The 25,111-nt window shown below is 36.8% G+C and overlaps 1 protein-coding gene across 1 annotated transcript in view; it reads right to left on the minus strand.

The window, feature by feature from the left end:
* Positions 1-2,897: 2,897 nt before the first annotated feature.
* skia (v-ski avian sarcoma viral oncogene homolog a) overlaps positions 2,898-25,111 on the minus strand; it is a 64,252-nt gene continuing 42,038 nt past the window's right edge. Inside the window, exons 2-7 of the mRNA XM_052564091.1 lie at positions 11,867-11,986; positions 11,195-11,310; positions 10,245-10,522; positions 8,970-9,298; positions 7,887-8,117; positions 2,898-6,821 (exon numbers count right to left, since the gene is read on the minus strand). Of these exons, the coding sequence (XP_052420051.1) occupies positions 6,627-6,821; positions 7,887-8,117; positions 8,970-9,298; positions 10,245-10,522; positions 11,195-11,310; positions 11,867-11,986 (1,269 nt within the window). The 3' untranslated portion in view covers positions 2,898-6,626. The remainder of the gene's footprint in view (positions 6,822-7,886; positions 8,118-8,969; positions 9,299-10,244; positions 10,523-11,194; positions 11,311-11,866; positions 11,987-25,111) is intronic.

A 25,111-nucleotide genomic window follows, 5' to 3' on the forward strand; every position in this document is an offset into this window, starting at 1 on the left:
GCAACGGGAAAGAGAAATGGCTGCTGAGGAATCACCAACTGTGGGAAACTGTTTAATGTTCTGTAAGTGATTACTCCCCAACCCCACATTTGGGATAAAATATCTCTAAATTAAAATGTTCAATAGAAACGTGATCTGATTGCCCTGAATGTACAGCTTGTATAAAAAATATATTTTATATAAAAAAGAACAATATTAATAAAAAAACAAATATATAAAAAATATAATTTAATATATAATATATACAGGCTGCATGTGTAAAAATATTTTCCTAATGGTTTTTTTCTTGTGTTACACCTTGATATTTCCCGTTTATCAACAAATTTAAAAAATATGTGCTGTTTTCTCACCAAAAGATTATTTAAAGGAGATGCATCTGGAATTGCTTGCTTTTCACTAATTTTGTTTTATTCAAACCAATAAGGTGTTTTTTTGTTTTGTTTTTACAATGCTATGTTTAATTTTTTTTTTTTTTAATCTTTTCAATCTTTCAAGCTGTTTGTTTTTTTAAATATATTAAGATATATATGAAATTGTAGACCTACTGCAAATCGATGCTAATGCATATAATATACATATAATTTGGAATTTCGTAATGGAATTGTTTACAATGGTATTCACTATGATTTTTTTATTTTTTTTTCATGATGTTATTTATATTTTTTGGAAATCGAAAATAAGTGTGTTTACAATTTAATTTAATGAATATGAAATAAATACACCCGTATGTTTTACTTAATTGTATTTTGTGGTAATAGAAAACATAGCTTGAAAATTGTCAAACAGTTTTGTACACCTTCGTACATATAGAACTTAGAATTTTGTGACAATAGAAAACTAAATTGAAATCGAACAGTTTTTTATGACATTTATTTAATTATAAATATTACGAAAAATATGAAATTGTAGACCTACTGCAAAGTAGCGATAACCCTTTTTGTCTTATAAATGCATTTGGAAAGAATTTCCATGTCTCCCTATAGAGACCAATCACAGCAGGAGGAACAGGAGCTGGTTGATGGGTGCTGTCTGTCCACGCTTGGTGTTTGTGATGGAACCATCACAGAACACCTGGGATTTTTGCCCCATAATTTTCCGGCTGGCTAAATTATTAAAGTGGGCTGGAGAACAACAGCTATTAAAGCATCAGTCTGTAGAGCAGCCGTGACCAGACCGCTGCACACACAGGTATAATTCACAGCTCAAACCCAGTGCCACCCACAGCACAAGCCTTTATAAATGTAGGAGTGGTGAATATTTGACAGAATAAGGCCTTTTTTACAGACCAGTTGAAACATGGGCATGTCATTTGGAGGCTTTTAATTGGAACAGACAACAGATGTTAAGAAGCTAACCTATGTGTAAAACAAATACAGAACACTAATTGTTTTCATATGTGGTTATGTTTGTCATTCATCTGTCTTTTGGCCCTGAAACATCTAGACGGACAGAAGAAGAACCAATAATCAAACTTCATGTTTGTAGTCATTCCCCTGGGAGATTAAAAACTACATTTCCCATAACATCATTCAGTCTTCATCTTAATGGAGTCTGTCGGGCCAGACATGCAGTCACACACAGGGTCAACTGGAATCGACTGATGCTCATCCCTCGAGGCCGGCTGATTCAATAATGCCATCACTGTTCAATGACACGTTCAAAACGAATCACTTCTCCCAGCTGTCCGACAGCACAGTTTTTCACTCCTACAGGGAACATCCATGGGCATGGGGTTTTACTGCGGAATAAGGGTTTAATAACAATTTAAGACAAACTGTATTAGCTAACTTACATAAACCAAATTAAATATTACTTATTATTTTTATTAAATATTTTATAAACATTTTAAAAAAGTTTTTTTTTTTTTTTACTTAAGTTATAAATTTAAAATAATTGGAGCATGTTTTACAAGAAAATACTATTTCAGTTTTTCAAAATTTCATGTTTAATTCACTGTGTTACTTTCCATTTCTGAATTGTTTGTGAAATTAACTAGCACTTCCTGATTGAAAATTGTTTTTACACCATTTTTTTCCTTGTTCAGTTTACTGTTGTTGTTCTTCTAATAATTATGGTGTTTCTGTTTTATTGCGATAAATTACATTAATCAAAAATGTTAATTTTCTGCAATACTTTACAACTATTTTAATGGCAAATAATTGCATTATATTAAACATTAATAATGAATTAATTATTAATGATATATTAACTAATTATATGGTCAGATTTTATGTGTCTTACATTTAAATAGAAAAAGTCTGGATACGAAAAATAAAACTGTATTATTATACAGTGAAATTTTTTTTTCTGTAAGTTCTACATTAAGTATTTTTGGAGTATGGAGTAAAACATATTAATGATAAATTATGTGTAATAACTTTGTATAATTAGCATATTTTGTAACATTTGAATAAGTGTGTATGTATGTATGTATAACATGTGTCTAGCAAGTTTTAGTGATTTCTTTTTTACATTTAGATTAAAGCAATGGAATTTTCTATTTCTTTATTCAGCTGTAGTAGCTCATCTTAAAGGTAGACAGTGTACTACAAAGGTGTTTCCTGAATTATTAATCAGCAAGCTTCATAGATCTGATTCATTGGCTTATGTGAGCCACTATTACAATCAATGACAAGAGTGCTATACCTTAGATCTTCATTTCACCTGTAAAGCAGGAGCAACATGAAGAAAAATTGGAACAGTTAAACAAATTTTCTTTGAAGCATCAAAACGTTGCGTGCGGCAGAAAGAACGTTTCTCCAGAATTTCTAACATTAAATTAAGGTCTGTCTAGAGACACTTGTAAGTGAAGGTGCAGTGAAAAGGTTAGTTATTTCAAAGGGAAAGAAATAAACATGCTGTTCCACCGAGACCGAAATAACAAACCGAACAAAAGATTTCTGGACAAACAACTTTATTTTTGATTATGGGTCTATACACTGTACATCCTGACACTGCAGTATATAAGCCGAATTACTTTCAACTCTAATCTCATAGAGCTCTCTATCTTACATTATAGTCCATGTGAGGGGGAAAGGGTACGTCTAAGAGGGAGAAATTGGCCAGATCCAAGCGTATAAGCGGCATCAGTAGAAGAAGAAAGCATACATTAATCTCTTACATAAAAATATTTTTCAAGAGTTGCAAAGTCTATAGTATATTGTTATAGCAGCAGTGAAGGGCTAAGAAGATATATTGGCATGAAAAAAACATTTTTAACAGTTTTTAACAGATTGTTAAAATAAGATTCTGAATGTCTGATTGAACCAGAATTGAAGTATGTGATATTTAGCTGAATGTAACAAAACATTGATAACAGAAAAAGAAAAAAAAAAACTTTTACCATAACGATTTTACTGAACATACTGTTATTCTTTGTAGCACAAAAAAGGGAAAAATGCAGAATAAAGGACTGAATATGCTTGCATTGGGAATACAACCTTTCTTTCTTTTTGTTTGTAAAAACACAACATAAAATATAACTATTATGTAAGGTTATTTTCTCATTCTGAAAAAAAAGAGAAAGAAACACAATATACATTTATGATACGATTTTTGTAAAATGAAAAGAAAACAGCTATATACATTGGTGAATTTGTACTTTCATCATCAGACTGGCTAATCCTGCTCATTTATCGGTGATGTTATGTCGTTATTGCTATTTTAGATCTTTTTTTGTTAGCAAAAAATGGCTCTTTTAGAAAAAAAATCCACATTTTTAGTATTATATTGGGAGCAAAGGAGCTTCTGTGATCAATTTCTCCCTTTTTCATAGAAAACCGCGAACAAAGTAAACTACACATATCAATTTGCGTGTAAAAACAACTACAAAACCTCATTGGAAAGATTTTTTTTATTTATTTTTATTCTTTTTTTTTTTTTTTTTTTTGGTCTGTAAAAACATACAGCCTCTTGCTACTGTTAAGACACTGAGCTTCCTTTAGACCCCCGTTTAGTATCTTCCCCTTTAGCCTGCAATGCACAGGTCAGGGCAATGCGTATCATTTCAAAGGCTCTTTTTACATCTTTAGAAAAAGTAACCTCTTAAATATATGTTTTATTCCTTAAAAACTGAGAAAGAAAAGAGTTTATTTATTCCGACGTACATTTAAAAGCTATCTTAGTATAAGATTTAAATTCTTCTTTACCAGTGGCAATTGGAGCATTAAACTCTGCTATGCATTTTTCTTTTATTTACTTATTCAACGATTTTTGAAGAAAAAACAACAACAACAAAGGAATACTGACAAACTGGCATTAAAATCTATCAAATAAGCTGCGGCTTGCTCTTAAGCAATGATAGTCAAGTTCATTCTGGCGAAATGGGGCAAACCAAAGAGGCTCCCCCAAATGACAGTGCAAATGGGACGTCCCGCTCTCACTGTCTGACTGCTTGTCAGAAGCAGTTCAATGCGCCTTACAGTCAGCCGCCGTGGAAACGGGCTCAATAATTGTTCCTCTTCTGGAACCCCAAGGGCCCAAAGACAGGCACTTGAGGGTCTCCAGCATTGCATATGCACATAAGGTTTTTATTTAGCCCAAGAGTAGTGCCGTTAATGTTGCATTTAAGATTGTTAAGAGCTGAAATTTATGGTTAAGAGGGTTTTGTTTTCCTTTGTAGTTAAAAACAAGATTAAAATTGCTTTATATTGCATAACACAATAAAAAACGTACATATACAGTTTTAATGCCCAATAATGGATATATGAATGGCAGACTTTATCTTTTTCTTTTAAAATCCATGCATATGAACGAAATTACATAAGCTTGCTATTGAAAGAAGGAACATAAGCAATAAAATATTCACACAATCTGAAAAAACATCCGTTATAACAACAACAGCAAAATGAAAAGAGCAAAAACGTAACATACATTCTGATTGCATTGTACCCAATGTATATAAATCACTTATAAAATATATGTATTTTCAACAAAATCTATCTCAGCTAAGTGTGTGAGCATTTAAAGATGCATTTATTAAACCGTTTTAAATTTTCGTTCGTTCGTTTATCCATCCTCTTCTCGTTTTCTACACAGTAATACGCTCTTGCTCACAGCTGAGAGGAGCACCTGCATTGATATTTAGACACCCTTTTACCAATGCGTGACACTTTGCGTGTTCTATTCATTCTGATCGGTTTGAAATTTGATTCGGAACCGTTTAAAACCTGTAGGAATCCAGGACACTAACAATAACACTTTAGCAACGATTATAATCATATATCGATAACTATGATAAATGTTGAATTAAAGTCAGATTGAGGGAACGGCTGCGTGCGCCGTCCACATTTCAGCAAGCAAGCATGTAGAACTTTTTTTTTCTTTTTTTTATTCTTGCGATTTTATTTACAATGGTTTGTCTTAAACATGATTACATTGCATTTATTAGAACTGCATATAATTAACAAAATGTTTATTTCAATTTTATACTTAGGAATACTAAAAACTCTGAGATAAATGTGTGGGAGAGTGTGGGAGCGTAATGCATTTAGACAGTATTTTGTAATGACAAAGTGCGATTCATTATTGTAAAGTAAAAAAACAAAGCGAAAAAAAAAAAAGAAACATTTTCATATTTACATATTATAATTTACTTAAAAAGAACAATTTGTGGTTCTTGATCACAAGACACCTCCTGCCCTAGAAGCTGTATTTTTTATGCTTTAGGTTAATTCCCAAAAATGGCCGCCCACGTTTGTGAGCCGGGCCAGTTGTCAGCACCTCAGCCCACGGAGAAGCTGCACGCTTGTGTGACGAGAAGAAAACCCAAACCCTCTCGGAGAGCAGGAGCCGCAAACCTCCGATTCCACACTAACCACGATCTTAAGATCCGGCGACATTTGTTTGCCATTAAAAGAAAGTGCTCTGGCTTGATCATAACACTTACTTGAATACAAATCTCTCTCCCTTTCAACAGGGCTGAGCTTCTCCACCTCTAGCTCTCCAAAGCCCTTCAACGCTCTCCTGACCAGTATCTCTTTACCATTGTTAAAGATACAAGTGTGTGTAACCAATTGTCTCCATGGCTTCTTTTAACCAGCACGACATGTATGTACATGTAAAAGGGGGGAAATTTGAGGCTCTGATAAGTCGCTGAAGGTTTTTTTTTTTTTTTTTTAAATCTCATCCACATTCACTAACAAGTCTCTTAAATAGCTTATTACAAAGTGATTTTCATCTTAGTTCCTCAAAACGAAAGAGAGAGGACAAAGGAAACATGAATTTCTGATGTGATGATGATGAGTCCTTGTCTCTTCGATAACGTGGGGCGGACAGCATGCGTAAAAACTGCTGGATAAAATTTTGCGTCATTATCACCAATTTGTTTGTCATAGAAAAGTCTTCATTTCAAAATGTATTCAGTTTCAGGCACAGTTAGCTTTTGTGCTATTGGCTTCTTCCTTTCCGATTGATCTTGTTGGAGGCATTTCAGTGCTCTCGAAGTAAAACTTTGTCGAAAATGTGTCTGAACTCTATCAAAAAAGGTTCAGGATACCTCCGGGTTTGCGCTGGCAAAGAGGCAGGTGGGCGGGGCTCACCCGCATGCTAGTTGACATGTTTGGGCGGTTGGTGCTGTCAATCAGGGCGGTGTTGATGTGGATTGGGAGGAGTCAAGAGATAGAGGATTAGTTGGAGTCTTTGGCGGGTGGGGGTGGTGCGTCTGTGCCGTTCTTGCTGGGGCTTTTGGGCCACAGCTGTTCCTGTAGCTCCTTGACCACTCTCTCCAGGTGCTCCCTGGCCTCCCGCTCTTGTATCAGATCGGCTCTCAGCTGCTCTCGGTCTGCCTCGGCGTGTTGCAACTTTACTTGGAGGTCTTCAATCTGAAAATATATCATATAAAGATGTTATAAAATGAATAAAGGCCAATTTATATATATATACACAATTTTAATACACAAAGTATAAATATATAATATATTTAATTATATTTTAATTGAGATTTTATTTTAAATTTGACCTTTTTCTTTTTAATTTAAGCATTAGTTTTATTCATTTCATGGGCTTTTGACTTTTTTTATCATTATTATTTCAGTTTTAGTAGCCTTTGCACTTTTGTTTATATCTATTTTTTGGTTAAAGTTTTTCATCCAATATTTAACTTATATTTTAAGATTTCTATTAATTAACCTTTTTAATTTTAGAGATGGTTATTGTATTCTGATTTGATTAGTTTCTTTGCAGAAGATCCTGTATTTTAATATTAGTTTTATATATATATATATTTTTTTTTTTTGTTGTACATGTTCATGTTTAATGCTGTCCCCTTAACTGAGAACCTCATTGTTTTTGTGCGATGTTGTTCTACTTGTAAAAATAACTTTGCAATATTATCTGATATTGATAGTTTAAGATTTAAATAGCATCAATGTAGTAAAGTTCTGCTAGTAGACTGTAGTGTAGCTAACTACTTTTTTCAAAAAGTTAGCATGATTGTAGTTAAACACTGATATACAAATACAATACACAAACACAGCCAGGCAAACATCTTAATGATGTCTCTCTCTTGTTTAGTCTGAAACACACAACTCTGACAGGAAGTTACCCAGTTTCCTTCTGAGAAATGAAACGTATCTCATCAGACTTGCAAAGCCACACCTAGTCTGAGAGTTCATCTGAAAGTGTGTGTGGGTGGGGTGTCATGTTACATCAATCTAGGCATTCCTTAGATTACTCTTCATTAAACAGACACTTGTTTGTTCAAAGCCACTTCCAGGACATTTATAGCACAGGGACAGTCACTCTGGGAACAATCTGTGGTTTAGTGTCTTGCTTAAAGGCATTATAGTTCTGAATCACACCTCTGAACCACGACCTTTCGGTTACTAGCCCAGATCTTTAAACGCTTATCTTGGTAACAGCATGTGTATGAATGTGATTGAACTAACCTGTGCAGAGTACTTGGCTCGCAGACGGCCGGCCTCACAGCCCTTGTCACACACTCGTAGCTGTCTGGCCTGCTCCAGCTCTCTCTTCAGCCGTATGCGTGACTCGTTGGCCTCTCTCATTTTCCTCTCGCTTTCGGCACGCAGACGCTCAATTTCCTTGCGCAGGTTCCTCTTCGCCTCGGTTGCTTCACGGAGCTTCTCTTTCTTAGCAACACGGAGAAACTCAAGCTCCTGTGGAAAGCATGGGAATAAACTGATAATTACTCTCTCTATTAATAAATGTGATATATATATATATATATATATATATATATATATATATATATATATATATATATATATATATATATATATATATATATCCCACTGTCTTTACTGTAATAATTTATGTAAGAATGTTTTGTTTACAAAATGGTCTGTTTCTTTTATATAGAGTGTCTAATTAAAAAAAGAAAAAAACTGGTATGTTTTAGACATACTTGAATGGCAAGCTGGTCTGAATTTTTTAAGAATTGTGTTGCATTACATAGCTGAAAAGAAGTTGCAACCTTTTAATTTAAAGTTAATATTTCATTATTGGTGAAATAGTGTACTGAAAAAAAAAAAAAAAAAAAAAAAAAAAAAATATATATATATATATATATATATATATATATATATATATATATATATAACATAATTATACAAATGTAATTAAATATAATCATAATTATAATTATAAACTATAATATAAAATGATGGTCCAAATGCTGATTAAATAAATAATAATTAATATATCTTATAATTAATAAAAAATTAAATGTAATGAATATATTATAATAAAGAACTCACAAATTATTATATATAAACAGAATATTTTTTGAAAATGATACATAACTAATATGTCTTTATAAATATATTCAGTGAAAGTTTGTCATCGCAAAGATGAAATGAAACCTCCAGTGTGCCGTTTTGTAAACCCATTCTTACATTAATTGTTACTTCAAGTCAACGATTTACATACGAATTGACTTTGTTTTTAAAGATTTCTTTTTTTTTTTTGAATCAGTATACACATGAATCATTGTGTGTGTATGTGTGTACCTGCAGGAGGCCTCGTTTGGCCTGTAAAGCGGACCCCAGCTTCTCTTCCTGTTTTACCCTCATCTTCACTATCTCATGTAGAAACTTTTCCTTCGACTCTTTTGAGTCCAGGCCATTGTCAAGTGCCTGCCTCAGCGTCTCCAGCTCAGACTCCAGGTTGGTCATGGCATGTCCCTCCCCTCCAGACACCAGGGGACCCTCAGGGGGTCCGCTGGCTGGCATCAGAACTGCTGGTAAGGTGGCTCCGGGGCCGGAGGGAGAGCTCAAGTCCTTAGCAGAGCTCGAGGATGTAAAAGATGGGGAGGAGAGTGAGGAAAGCGATGAGGTGACTGAAAAAACAAAACATAAAAAAACAAGATGGAGAAGAGAAATAATTAAGTGGTGGATCAGATTATGTGAGCTTCACTGGTTCATATGTCAGCCAGTTTTTTTTCAAGCACCTGTCAAACACACAAGATGTGCTTTAAAATGAGCCGTAAAGGATGAGGAGCGAAAGAACCCTCATTGATTTTCTGCCGCATTCTCACAAGAGCTGTTACCATTCTAATCCACCTCTCTCCAGAGCGCTCAAGGTTGACTGGAAATGAACTGTGCAAATGAAGTGTGAACGAAATCTTAATGTATTTAAATGAGCACTTTTGTTTCAAAATGCAGCGACAAAATCGAGGGTCGCAGTTAAAAAACTATTATTCCAAATTGTTCTTTAAATATGTTAAAGGAATTTAGCATCCCTTTATTACAATGTTACACAAACAATGTTAAGACTTGTCTAAACAGTGTGTATTTTGCGCCATAGAATTCTATTGTGATTGCATTACTGTAAAACATTTTTCCAATGTCTAAATTATTTTCTGTGATACTACACATTGCGTTTATTTTTCATAAAATATGTACTGTTATTTATATAAAAACTGTTTTAAATGAGGTCATTTATTCCTGTGTATTTTCATTAGCCATTACTTCAGTCTTTAGGGTCACATGATCCTTCAGAAATCATTCTAATATGCTGTTTTGGTTCTTATTATTATGATTAATCTTGAAAAAAGTGGTGCTTCATTTGATATAGACACGTAAAAATCACTTTTGATCTTTTCAGTGCAGTCTTGCTCAATAAAAGTAACAACTGTATCAGCTGTCACCATTGATCAAAGGCAGGTATCACAGCATGAAAGTCTAACCTAATTTTCTGCTGTCAATAAAGATTAACATGTTATGAACCTGGAACATTCCTATAATGAGGTGGAGTGACAGTGAAAAGGTGTGTCATATACTCACATTCCTCACGGCTCTCCACTTCGACCTCCACGTCCGACTCTCGCTCCTCCTGAGAGGGCGGCAGGGGCTTGCTGGCAGTGGCCAAGGGGCAGGGCTGTGGGCTGGGGTGGGTCTCACCTGTCAGCCTCCTCTTTCTCCCGCGGCTGGCACCTTCGCTTTCCGCCCCATGCGGGTGTGAACTACTCGGGGCGGTAGGAGAGGCCTGTCCTCCTTTCTGGAGGGGTGTCAGAGCTACATTGGGGGCCACAGCGCTCTCCAGGCTCTTATAGTTGTAGAAGCTGCAGAAGAGGATATAGAGTGAGTGAGCAGGCCACATATATGCAGTGATGCTAATTTTTGATAACAGTTCAGAAATGATGCACTATAGGGTGCTCCTTGTGACATTTGGCATCACCTAACATCATCTTAAAGAGTACGGGTGATTTAGTAATGAGTAATTCAAACCAAATGGCAGGTTGACAGGAAAAAGCATCTATGCAACCCACAAACAAAGGGTGTGGAGAGAACAACGACTGTTGCAAGCGGTTTCAAGAAACCGATCTGGGCCTGACGCATGACTCACCCAAACCCTCTCTAGTTATGATGGTAAAGTTAAAACCACATATATCTAAACAATCAATAGCCAATGGGCTTGCATCATGTTCCTCTGTAGAAAAGATCCAAATCCGCAGCCGAGCATGACTGGATTCACACTACTGAACATATGCACGTCCTTCCTTAAGATTACTTTTACAATCTTTCTACACTAGATCATCTTTTTAATAAAATGAGGATTGCACAATTAAATTATGGTGATTTCTAACAGCAGGTTGTGGTATATTATTAGAAAATGAACATCATTTAAATGATATATTAAATAAATAACTATTATATGCCAATCTGATGTGAGTACTGACCAATCAGAAGCAAGTATTCCAGAGTGTCATATAATATTTATTCTTATTGTTTACCTGTCACGTAACAGGCTAGCAGGCCTGCCGCCTCCCTCCTTATCACCAACAGAGATGTTTGGAGACCATGGCCTGAAGGCAGATGGTCTCTGTCTGGGCTGGATGCAGTTGAGCCCCTGAAGCAAGGCAGAGAGATGTTTAAAGACACCTATTTTGTTACATATAGTTTTTCACAGTTGAGAGCACAATCACAATGCATTTGAACACGAACACAGAGAACATGGACCATCTGCACGGAAAGCATGAATATTTTTGTATTAATCTTTTTGCTGAAAGTCTCTTGAATGTAACATTTAAAAGCGAATGGGACAGATAAAACCAGCTTGAAGAATGACCAGCAGTACAAGTACACTGAGGTCACTGTGTCTGCTTGAAATTGGAGAACTACGCAAGCCTATTTGCAGGCTCTCTTCATTTTAGGAGAATTGATTTTTTCATAGGAACATCATCAGTTATTTTGGGTTGAGATCTTGTTTCAGAAGAATCTGATTCTCTGTGGCAAGAAAACAGTTGCTTGGCTCCAAAAATCTTCTTAGGAACGGCCAAGTTTTGTAAAAACACGCTCGTACAATATTAATACACAGATAAATATATAATTATCTGAACTCTGTACTTTCATACAACTAATCACATGTATCCAACAGGAAAAACAAAAGAGAAAAGCTTTGTAACCTTATTGGCTGATGCAGAGAGGGATCGTAGCCAATCAGGTTGCTTGTCTTTGTCTCCTGAGGGCGACTGCGCTGGAAAGTCATCGTGTTTGGACTTCTTGGCAGGAGTGGGATCAGACGCCTAGAACGGGAAGAAAAGAAAGCCAAAAAGAGTGAGAAACAATGAGTATTGCTCAATATGAAGACAAATGAAGTCATCGTCATTCTGATTTGCTACATTTCATGCATTTGCATTGGATTCAGTGCACATCGTATCGTCTAGTCAGGCGTTCTGTAAACTACAGTACAGTAATAGCAGGATCGATGCAAGCAGTCTGTCACTTTAAACGAGAGCCGTGCTAGAGGGTGTCTATCACTTCAGACAGAGCTGTGAACTGCAGGAGACAGGTGCAGTATGCGAGGACTAAAACAGTGAACGTTAAATTTAGTACGAGTGTTGACACTATGTGAGACTGCGTGTGTGTATGCCGGAAGGAAAAGGTTGGATGTATTGTTCTGATGCTCAATAGGTTGACAGAACCATCTGCTTTCATGCTGCCACGTGAATACATGAGTGCAAATGTATGTCAAGACAGTATTTGTTTAGTTCTGTCACTAATGACCTCACTCCTGCTGGATTCCTCACTGACTGCAGTATAATCCCTAAAATACACTGACCTTTCTTTTCTACACTCTCATTTACTCAAGAAAACCTGCGGTGTGCATGGCCCACACATTTCTCGCTTATTAACACAAACCCACAGATGTTTAAATACTAAAATAATGCACAATGACTGGACGAGCGGTAAATGTGGTGTCTGGTGGACTTTGCAAAAGCTAATTTCAAGCAGGGCTTCTCGTGGGAATGTGAGAAAACCCAGTTGACTGTAGCGTCCCGGCCTAGTGCCCTAACTGGCCCGGCAGCAGGGGTTTCTGGGTAAGATGCTTCCAACTGGGTTGCACACTGTGTCTGGAAGGCCTGACACTGTTAGCCAATCAAACACTGAGAATGCTTCATGTTAAAGTCTCTTTTTTTTCCAGTCAGAGATGCAAAATGTTTTGTTTTTGAATAAACACAGTGGGGGAGTCAATTACTTTCAGACTCAAAAGAGGGTCATTCACGCAAAAGAACACATTGTTTGCATACATGAATGATTGCATCACGTATGACCTCATTCGGCAGGCCGATCTGCTTAGGCGTGGTGAATTTCCAGCAGCAGAGCATGATTATATGGCCCCGAAAACAGTCACTTGCCACGTGCCTGTGTTTATTAGTAGATTAGACCTCTGACATAATGGCACCAAATCTGGGAAATCTTCCCTGATCTGGGATAGGTTTTGGCCTCCTGGAACATCACTTGCCTAGGGTGCTTACATACTCATACATACTCGTAATAGAAAAAGATGGAGAATGAGATCTGGATAAAAAAAGCACTAGAGCCACTAGACCCAGTTTTCATTATACACACACTTATATGTATATAAAATTAAAAGCTACTATGATTTTTTTTTTTAAATGCCAGTGAATAGATAAACAACTGAATTTAGGAATCACAACATGGTATAATTGCAAGCAATGCACTTGCAGTAGTCTAGACTCAAGTGGGCATCCTTATAAGACCATGCTAACTGCAGACAGTCAGATGACCATAGTCAGGCCACACTGCATGCGAGAGGAAATGACCTATAAATAACATCATTGTAGCTGTTTTTTGCTCTCCCTCAGTCTTGGTCTTCCAGTTGGACCCTTCGAGGTCACTCTAAAACACATCAGCCCGCACCAGAACTCTGACAATGACTGGACAGCCTGTGGGGTTACATCACTCAGATAAATATATGAGTATATAAAGACTACTGTATATAAAGGTAAAACCGAACAGACAAAATTTAGACAAGCCAATTTAATATCGGATTACAGCCACTGAAGTGTGCAGTTGAAGAAGAGCTGCATTTGAGACATGGCCTGAGGAAAGACAGAGATCTTTAAATAATGCTTCTATTTCGATCTTCTACTTTTGTATACTAGAGTGTCTGCCTATCAGTCGTTGTTTCCTCTTTCTTTCATCTGATGGGCAGCAAAGGGGCCCCAGTTTAATACCGCTCTTTTAAACTTGTCCCCAGTCTCCATTCTCACATCAAACAATGTGCTTACGGGTACGAAAATGGCACCAACCCATGCAGCATCTTAGGTGTGTGTTGTGTGTGTGGCTGTGTGTGTTTTGTGGCAGAAAGGATGCTGTAGACAGACATCCAAAGCACTGTGAGACATGCAGACAGGAAATCACACCTTTTGATAAGAAGCAGGACGACAGCAGCATGCGAGAGACATACTTGGATGCGAGCTCAGCTCTGAAAAATGCAAAAATACATGATCTCTTTTTGTCTTTCTGAGGAATTTCACACCTTGCTTTCGTCGTGCTAATTCTGGCGCTGGACTAAATCAGACTCATGCACATTAAAAACAGGAGTACACAGGATGGACAAGTTTCTGCAAAGCGGTTTAAAACTGCAGGTGTCTGAGGAAGGGCGGGGTGCCAAACACACACAGACACACACACACACACACACACACATATTCTGCCTTGCACATTGGTGTGAGAACTGAAGAAAGGTTTTTGCTATAAGGTTTTTTGTTACCCGCATTGAGGGATGACAAAGGAAATGTATTTCGAAGGGCTGAACACCCACACTAACGTTCACTTCTTGCCACATTACAGACAATTAACCTAATAAACGAGCTAATGGATTGTAGCTAAATCGTCTCTCCTGTCTCTATGTCCTCATAATGCCACCCCTCCCAGTCTAGTCCTGTGTTTCCTGTGGCACAGATTGCAGGATTTCCCTCCTAAACAAGCAATTGCGTTCCAAACAAACACGTCTGACAGAAACTTCCCCATTTGACACTGGCAATGTAAACATCTTCAAGGTCCCTGCTTTACTGCTTAAAGTAATAAGCCAAAAAGAATGAAAGTGCTTTTACCACAGGTAAGGCACAATGTGAAGCCAAATATCTTATTTCTATCAAGTATAGAATGTATTTATATTTAAAATAATATTAAAATCAATGAATAATAATAGTTTGTTTTTATTATACATTTTTAGACACTGTGTGAAGCCTAAGAAAAATAGGAACATTGATGTAAATATTTTACCATTTTATTTATTAAATATTATATATATATATATATTTAATTTTATCAACATAAAATGTTTTAACATTTGATTAGATGATTAGATTCGTAAATAGATGCTTTAGAGTTTTTTTCGAAACAAATTGAAATCTAGTTGTGGCTACAGCGGTGTAGCTTGTTCCCGTCTGTGAAGTTCTCCAGACAGTTTTGATTAATGAATGTTGTTATTTAACTGTGAGACGGGTCGAGACTATGAGACAGGTTTTTTTAGAAGCTCGTGTGACAAGCTTGTATATCCACGCAAGTGTGAACGGCAAAAAAGCAAACCAGTTTTTCGTTTGGTGAGAGTGTGTGCAAGCGATACTCCACCCTCTCTCTGACCTGAGCATGGCCTCCCCCTTGAGCTGAGCTGCAGGCCTTGGCCGGAAGGGAGGAACTTCCTGTAAAACTAGCAGAGCGCAGCTCTCCCTCTCTCCCTCCATCTCTTGCAGCCTTCAAATGGGTTGTCATATTTCTCACCAGCCAGTGACCACAGAAACCTTAACCATACAGGTGTCAGACTAAACATTATCTACATGGTCCAAAATGTTGCATTTTAGAGCGTTTTGTCCATACGTTGAGATGATCAAAAGTGAAATCTCTCATTTAAATTCAATTAGAAAGACTGACAATTCTAGTTATGAACATTCTTTGAAACATGCATCTCAAAAACGTATGCATTTAAAATTAAAATTTAATTTATGCATTTAGCAGACGCTTTTATCCAAAGCGATTTACAGTGCATATCAATTTTTACCTATCATGTGTTCCCAGGGAATCAAACCCCCAACCTTGCGCTTGATAACGCAATGCTCTACCAATTGAGCTACAGGAAAACAAAATGCAAAAAGCAAAAGCATTTGTGCTTTACAGATGCTGTCGATAGGAATAATTCTTCCCAAAGGAATTCAGATCGATTGGTGGTAAACACGTGTTGTTCTCTGAGAAATCTGGTATTTGGGGAGGTAGATGTGTAAAGTGAAACTGTGAAATGTGGGGGTTTTCTCTCTCATGCGTTCACTCTCTGGGCGAGTACCCAGCTCATTAGGAATGTTGTGTCTGTAGACCAAACTGCCAGACAAAACACCTCCCTAACTATGCCAGCAAACACATACAGATGTTCACAACATTTTTCACACTTTCCCAGAATATTAGATGTTAGTGAGACTCTTGCGACACTTTTGCGTTTAATCGTTTACCTGTAGATGCAATCTACAGTGCATTGACACAGAATATGGTTTCAATTAGGTTCAGCATTCAAACTTTTTTTTAGCAAACATTTGTTGTTGTTGCTTATATCAGACTGTATATCAGTGTTGCTATTGTTAACGAAAATGAAAATGAAAATTAGAGTTTAAGCTGAAGTACTAAAATGAACAAATATTAATTTACTAAAGTAACAAACAGATAATTAAAACAGATAATAACCCCATATATAAATACCAGATAATTTAAAACCATAAATATATCAAAATCATGTAAAATAAAATCAGATTCAAAATATTAAGTATTATAATAGTATATAAATAACACTGACATACATACAAGACATATTTTTGTTTTGCATGCAAGACTTTTTGCTTTGATAATTAAGTTCTACATTCAACCTTATATATATATATATATATATAATACAGAATGACACATCACGTCTGGGCTATTTTTAGGACTCAGATTGCATGGTGGTTAAAAATATTTCGCTATACATTGCCGGACAAAGGTCTCGGTAGAGGACTCGGGTCTGTCATTAGTGTGTATGGTGTGTGTTTTGAGGTTGTGCTTCCAGGAAGAGTCCAATGACTCCAGACATAACAAAGCCACACAACACTCACAAGTGCACCACAATAAGGCAAAGCAACTAAATAAGGACCATCCCCTGCAATCGCACATGAACGGTCCGGCACAGACTTCATTTCCAGACTCAAAACCACAGAGCAGCACACAAACGCCGCCGCACACATGAAACCACATCAAAAGTGAGGCGTTCTCTGCAGCTGCTTGCTTGCATATTCAACTAGAAACACACACACACATAAAGCTGGTGTTTTCTAAACTTGGTCACACCAGAGAGGAGGGATAGGGTTCCACTTCCTCTCCAAATTTGCTTTGGCAACGGCTTGTGTGGGAACGCAGTAGACCCTGTTCCCTTCGGACACACAGGGGGCAAATTTGTAGTACAGGAAAGACGGTACATGTCCTGCTTTTTCACAACAGTCATCATCACACACCTCACTGTAGTAAAAAACCTGTTCAGTGTTTCAATCTGCAAGACAAAGATGTGAATTTAACCAACAATGTACGGCAGTAGAAAGAGAGGGAGATATATATAGATAAAGAATGACAGCGAGAGAGTGAGAAAGAGAGCAAGAGAGCCCCGGGTGCATGCAGACGTGGGGAGGAAAGAGAAGAATCCAGAGAGAAGCATAAATCTATGACTCATTTACTCTCAAAGTTAAAAGCATCTAAGAGCAGGATAATCACATTTCAATGTTTTTCAAAAGTTGTTGAAATTGCTGAGGCTGGACCCTAATGGACGATTATTGATCTATGAGTGTGTGTATGTTGCTTTCTTCTACCATGTCTTACCCCATGTCTACTAATAGCCAGATTTCTAATCTCTTGTTAGAAGCAGCTTTTTGTCTTTCTTTTTTTCTTCTTTTTTTTGATAGCCAATAGCCAATATAATAACCAATAACATAAATCTAAAGGGTTTTGTCTGTTTTCATGATACATCAAATACACATCAATAATTGTATATTATTTTATAATATAAATAATTCAAAATCTTTTTACATATTTTATAAATAATATACACATATTTGTATAAAGAATTTCTAGAATGTAATTATTATTATTATTTATTTATTTTTTTTACCAATAGCGCTAATTATTTTTATTATGGAAAAACAAAAAAATTACAGATACATTGATGGTTTAATCTGGGGGATAATAACTTGAAATTATATTATATTATATTATTCAATATAAATTATATATTATATTATATTATTATTTTAATATATAAACAAATTATTTTTACTATGGATAAACAAAATCATTACAGATACATTGATGGTTTTATCTGGGGATAATAATTTGAAATTATATTAGATTATATTATCATTCAAAATAAATAATATATAATATTTAAATATATTAATATTTTAATATTGTAGAGTTCAAATAGTAAAATAAAACAATAACAAAAACTAATTTTCTATTAAATATTTTAATTTGAACAATATGCCCTTGACAAATCACACTTACACTACTAATAATAATACTTTAAAAAAAATATATCAACAATACTGATTTTGTCACTGATTACAAAATTTCCTGAGTGTGAGACAGTGGTGAACTTGCTTTCCAGCTTTGCAGATAGCAGTCGTTTCTAGCAAAGTTCAAATGCAGTGACAGTTTAAACCCCCTCAGGAGAGAAGCCTCTTTCAGCCAGGACTCGTTTTTCCCTTCTGCCTTCTTTTCTCGCTCTCTTTTTAATGACTGCCTTTCAGCGCTGTCAAAGGAGCCGCCGTCGTGAGTGTGCTCATAAAAATATTCAGAGAGCCTCACCGGAAAATTCCTGTGTTTATGACCTCATAAAGTCAACCATAGCGAGACAGAAAGAGTCGGAGAGAGAGATTTCTCTCATCCCTCAAACGAAAAGGAGGAAAGACAGACAGAAAGAAGAAGAGAGGAAGCAGGTTAGGCTTTGGTGAAAGGCCGTTTGAATTCAAGCGATGTGCATGTGACATTTTCAAAATCTATAAATATACAAAAAAAATAAAATCTATCTAGTCAAACTCAGAAAATGACTTTTGGAAAACACATCGCTTTTTAGTTCCAGCATTAATAACTGTGTGTGAATCTGTATGTGTGTGCAGGAATGTCCTGTTTCCAGACAGCTGGCCTGGGACAGGGGTCTCACACTCAGTGTTACTTCGGGGCAGTGGAACAGTGCGAGGTATTTCGATAATCTCTGCAGAGTCAAACGCACATGCCTGTACATGTGACGGACCGAGAGAAGCGCCAAAACAAACACACGCTCGCACAGAATAGGAAACATGGCCTACACACACACACACACACACACTCACACACTCATTCAGAGAGATTCAGAGGTCACAAACTTTTGAAAGAAATGGAAGGGGGAAAAGATGAGAAGGGAAATGAAAGAGTGGTTGATTGAGGAGATGAGGACGAGTGTGTGTGGCACTGACTGATGCTTAACTAGCCAGTTCAGGCAAGAACGTGTGTGGGTTGTGTTTTTGACTTGGTAATCCAGTTATTATTGTAGCTAACCCCACTATTCTCACTTTCTCTCCTCTTCTCTATCACTTTTTGTTTTTGTCTGAGAGACCTGGAGCATCTAAACAGTTGATTTGTAAAGAGACTATTCAAGCAATTTAGGTAATTTCCATAATTCTGTTGACTTCTGTTAAAATCCTGCTTTCAGAAACATGTGACAGACACTTATTTTGTTAGCAAACATGCACAGACACAAGCAGAAAGCATTTCTAATGAATGGAAAAATCTGTTTTTTTTATACACCTATGAAAATTAACCATGGTTTTATACAAATAAAACCAAAAAACATGGTTGCTATAGTTAAACCACAGTAATCGTCATGGTCAATTAACCATGGTCTCTCTACACTAACCATTGTTTAACCATGGTATTTGTGGTAAAACTGTCAAAATGGTAAAAAAAACATTACTACACTTTTACTATAATAAAACCATGGTTAATTTTCGTAAGCTTACAGCTGTCATAAAGACATATATGGTTATTCTAGACACTTATTTCATCTGTCTGGACATTTTATTCGAGGTGTTTCAAAGCAAACATTCACAGACATTTAGCCACAATGCTAATGCAACACTGATGAAACATACATACCATTTAAAAGTTTGGTGTAAGTAAGATTTTTGAAAAAAAAAACTAATAAATACTTTCATATTCAGCAATATTGCTGTAAAAGTAAAGTAAAAGTGCTCAAAAGTAACAGTAAAGACATTTATAACGTAACAAAAGATTTCTATTTCATATGAATGTTGTTTTTTGGAACTTTCTATTCGTCAAAGAATTAAGTTGTGCTTTTATTTAGAATTTAGCAACTTTTTTTTAAGATTGATAAAAAAAATGTTTCATGGCAGCAGATCAGCATATTAGGAATGATGCTGACAATTCAGCTTTGAAATCAGAGAAATTAATAAAAAAATGTAAAATAAAAAAAATAACTTTTCATAAAAGTACTGTTTTTACAGATTTTGCTCGAATAAATCAAGACTTGGTGAGTATAAGAGATTTATTTCAAAAACATAAAAAAAAAAAAATCTCACTGACCCCAGACTATTGAATGGTAGGTCATGATATAGACCCCACTGGAATCCCTTTTTTATCTTCTCTCTTCAAAATTAGTTCATTTTAGAGAACTCTGAGAGACAAACAATCTTTTTTTAACCCTCATTTGTGATTAGTCATTTCCTATAAGCAGGAAGTACAAGAAATATGACAAACGGCGGCTGAGTGGCCCCCTCTCTCTCCATCTGTTTCGTAATGGTCCATTTTCCCCGCTGTCCCGTTTTGTAACTCCATAATACTTGCAGTCAACATGAATTGAGAAATCAATGGTCCGTTTACGTCTGATTTGGGTAAACACCAAATCAAATAAAACAAATAAATGGCCCCATGTTTCCCGTTTGTGGCCCGAAGAAACAATTGCGTTATTAATAAAAAAAATCATTCGGAAGGGGGCTGTTAAAAATAGTGGACGACAGGACGAACTTAAACGACCCCTACCTCCCGTGGCAATTCGTACATGTGCGTGCTTTCCCAACATGCGCCGTCTAGTCGGAACACACAGGGAAACGACGGTCATAACCGGCTGAGAGTCATGAAAGCATTCGGAAGTGTTATGGAAACCCGGGACCATTATGGAAAGCAGGAGACCACCGGGGAATGCTGGGGACAATGCATGGGCTCTGTTCCTGACTCTGACCCACCCGGACCTGAGCGCCGCCACACATACGGGATGCGGCTCAGGGGTGTGAGCCGGTTTTAATTAGCCCGAGCGCTCTCGTTCCACAGCGGCAGGAAGGAGAGACTGAAATAGAGAGGGAGCTATTAACAGCAGGCCTGAATATAGCAGTGTTGAGCCACCACACAACTGCCCAGCACACAACAGTCTCCTGAACAGGGTCGGAAAAAGCAGAGCCGACTTTTCTGGTGGAAAGTACAGCTGTTAGAGAGAGAGAGAGAGAAAGAGAGATGACCATTCCTGACCATAACAGCCTTAACTCTCTCCCTTTAGCAGCTGCACTTTCCACTAGAATATTCTTTTCTTCTTTTTCCACTGTCTCCCATAGCAACTGCAAAGCTGTATCTGAATAACAGAACAAAGACTCCTTTCCCTTCTTTTTCCCCTCCATTTTTCCTTCTCTCACAGCTTTTAGTAAAGTCTAGAGATTTAGATGTATCTAAACACCTATAAAGGAACGGTTCAGCCCCCAAAAAATATTTATTTGTTTATTTTTCCTCCCATGAAACACAAGAGCCGGATTTTTTAAAGGATCATTAAAAAGCTTATGTGATTTATTAGGTAAATACTTTTTTTGTTAGTTTTTTTTTTTTTCAAATAAATGTTATTTTGGATTTTTGATATATCAAAGAATCCTGAAAAAAATGTATCATGGTTTTCACAAAAATATTAAGGAGCACAACCTTGTTTGTACTGTAAAAAGACCAAAATCAGCAAATTAGAATGACTTCTGAAAACTGGAGTAAAGATGCTTAAAGTTCAGCTTTGCCTCACAGGAATAAATTGCATTTTAAAATACATTTAAATAGAAATTTAAATGTAAATAGTTAAATGGTTAATTTAAAGTGTAATAATATTTCACACTACTGTTTTTATTTGATCAATGAAATGCCGCCTTGGCGAGCCTTTCAGACTTTCCCAAAATTAGTGCAAAAATAAAGTATTAAAAAAAACTATACAAATTAATATTATTATTATATAAAATGTAAAATCATAATATTAGGTTCTAGTATTAAATAAATTACATTTTTGTATAAAATAAAATATATGTAGAAACAGAATGTAAATTTTTGGGTGAATTGTTCCTTCAAGTATCTCATATAAATACTATTAATTTATGGAAATCTGCACAGGGAAAACAGGACGGACTCCCACTCTCTGAGAGGTCAACGGGGTGCCAGTGCTGGATTGAGGTCGCAAGATGGCGTGAACGCAGGACACTGCCCGGGACGTGGGGGCAGAGACAGCGACCAATCGCATGGCAACCCCAGGCCAGTGTAATTTAGCATGTTAATGCCAGGTTCATTTACAGCCAGGCTCCAGTCTGTGGCAAATTAATGGTAGATGGCCTCAGTCTAACACAATCACAGCTGACCCAGACAGCGCTCCACTAATGCAAACCTCGCTCTCTGGCTTCATGCCTCACATGCATATCTGCACGCACGCTTTTTGTTTCTGCCTTTGTTAACATTTAGCTCAGCAGTAATGTATTATATCTTTATGCTAACACAGAGCTAATCCTACACACCTCTCCTCTCACCAAAATCACCATTTCAAGGAAGTAAGCACTTAAATTACAACTCTAAATCCCTAACTAAGAATCATGGCGTGTTCTTCTCTCCAACAGACAGACAAATCCTCTGTAAAAGAGCCATGATAAAGGGATTTTTCACAGCATGGCTTCATATCACCACAGTCTGATGGTGGCTGCTAGAAAGCAATCCACACACACATACACAGGCCGTCCAGACAGACCAGACAAAACGCTTTCCAATCTGAAAGGAAATGGGTCGTCATCATCGTGGATGGAAATGGGAACATGGCCTCCCGCAGATGTGGAGTAACAAGGAAGCTTATCGTTTCACAGCAAAAATTCAATGCCTTTGGATAGTTACACAAAGAGAGAAACACCAGTATATATGGTATAATCTGAAACTGTGTCTATAAGACAATATACCTCTATATAATATCTGTCACTATCTGTCTAAAGTTTACATTTATCATTAGTTTTTTTTCAATAGTTTATGTAGGCCATGGCATGTCATATTCTGCAATGTCCACAGTGATACCGATTTACAACACGGGGTTCAGTGAGTCAGAGTCAGTAACTGCTGAATGTATTCATTGAGTCGATTCAATGAAAGATTCATCAGACCAATTCCAACTTGTGAATCTTTCATTAAAAGAATCAACTCATGCGAGTCTATTTGTGCACTGAACTACAGATGTCTTTTGATCCTATCTTATTCAATTCAGCCTGGATATTCACAATTATAATGTGCTGTGCCTAATTCAGACAAGAACATAAAAATCTCTCAATTCCTAGAGAACTGGCCTTGGGGTAGTCATGGAGAAAATGCAAGTAGGACTATGAAAACCTTCTTTCCCATTCCCTTTCTTCCCTTCAAATGAAGCATTTTGTGGAGGAATGTCTGCAGTTGTACTGGTGTGTGTGAATCAATAAAGAACGTCTCTGCCCACTAAACAAACCAATCCTAATTGATCGGAGACAAGTCGTTGGCATTGATTCTATCTTAATGTTGATGTGTGGGTTAGTAGAGGCGACATAAACAAGGCCCATCCAAAGATTCCCACTGATTTCCTAGAGGAGAACAGACAGATGCACTGCGCTGGGTGGATTGCATGTGTGTTGCCGGCTCGGCTCTTAATCCGTGAGGTACGTTATCCATCGACGAGCAGATGGGATTATAATCCACTCGTATTATTCGTCCCCACCCAAACAGACAGATTTTTAAATGAGTATCTTAAAACCATAATCCAGACCCACACCAAGTCCCAAAGGACTAAAACATAATGCAAACCTTTTCAGAAAGGAGAAATGTTGTATGTTGTATGGAAATATAATAACCACTGTCATCACAGTTCACCTCCTTACAAACAAGCTCACACAAATTGCTACCCAGGACAGGTATGATGGAGCACTGATCATCTTAGTTGCATCCAAAACTTTGCTGACGGCCACATGCACAGAAATACAAAGAACTGCTGGTGGCCCACATGGTATTAGCATCCCAGAGCAGGAGGTCTTTCTCCTCTGAACACAGGATTGGAAAGTGTGCCAGAAAGAGGAGGGTGACAAAAAGGGGGCATGGGAAAAAATGACTCCGTGCCCAAATGCCCTGTCCTACTTCTGTCAAGCTGCTCTAATGCCTGTCTTGTGCTAGTCATATGCCTTTTTTATATTCTGACTGTGCTGTTTGTCATCTTTGGCAAAATACAGATCATAAGAATTTTGTTTATGTTAAAAATAGGTAAAGTTTTGTTTAAACATAATGGACCAATTAGAAGAAGCAGGGGACGGGACCAGCAAATCTTGCACATAACTCAGAATGCTGCAGGATGATGGATTTTTGTAGGCCAAAACCTGGAAATGAGTTTGCATTATTGCACTTTCAGTTCCATTGTCCATAAGTCAATGGGTTTTTGGAATGGGTCTTTTGTTAAATGTCTAAAACTGTTTCAACAAAAGCTCAAGTATTTTCATGTTTTATTCTTCTACATAAAACCATGGTTCAGTTTGTTCATAGCTTATGTTTAGCCTTTTCCTTCTGGCAATTGTATTTAGGCTTCAAAATTAATTAAAGTTGTGTTCACGATGATGAAAAAATTTGTAAGAACAACCTTTGGCAGTCATAGAACTTATTTTCGACAATATTCCAAAAGCTAATGGAAAAACCCAATTGGGAACCAGTGTAATGCTTACTTTCAGGTTGGCCAAAAACTACATTATCACTGCATCATATTCATTACATTACAGGTAATCAGACATTACTGACATAAAAAAAACACACAGTTCTGTCCGTGCTGCAATGCACTGGTGTTTTATGGAATTTGGCTAGTGCCGGTTGTGTGACATGTAGCTGTTAGCAGTGGTCAACACACACATACATGTGCTATAAGTGGACTGTGACTTTAACACACTCTGTCCTGCACTGCTGAGTTCACGCTTTGGCCCTCTTCAAACCAGCAATCAATTATCAGTCTAGCCAGAGCAAGGGAAGGACACATGAGAACTGGGTGGCGGTGTGTGTATGTGTGT

The sequence above is a fragment of the Carassius gibelio genome, chromosome B8 (genome assembly GCF_023724105.1).
Source record: "Carassius gibelio isolate Cgi1373 ecotype wild population from Czech Republic chromosome B8, carGib1.2-hapl.c, whole genome shotgun sequence".
In the NCBI taxonomy this organism is placed as follows: domain Eukaryota; kingdom Metazoa; phylum Chordata; class Actinopteri; order Cypriniformes; family Cyprinidae; genus Carassius; species Carassius gibelio.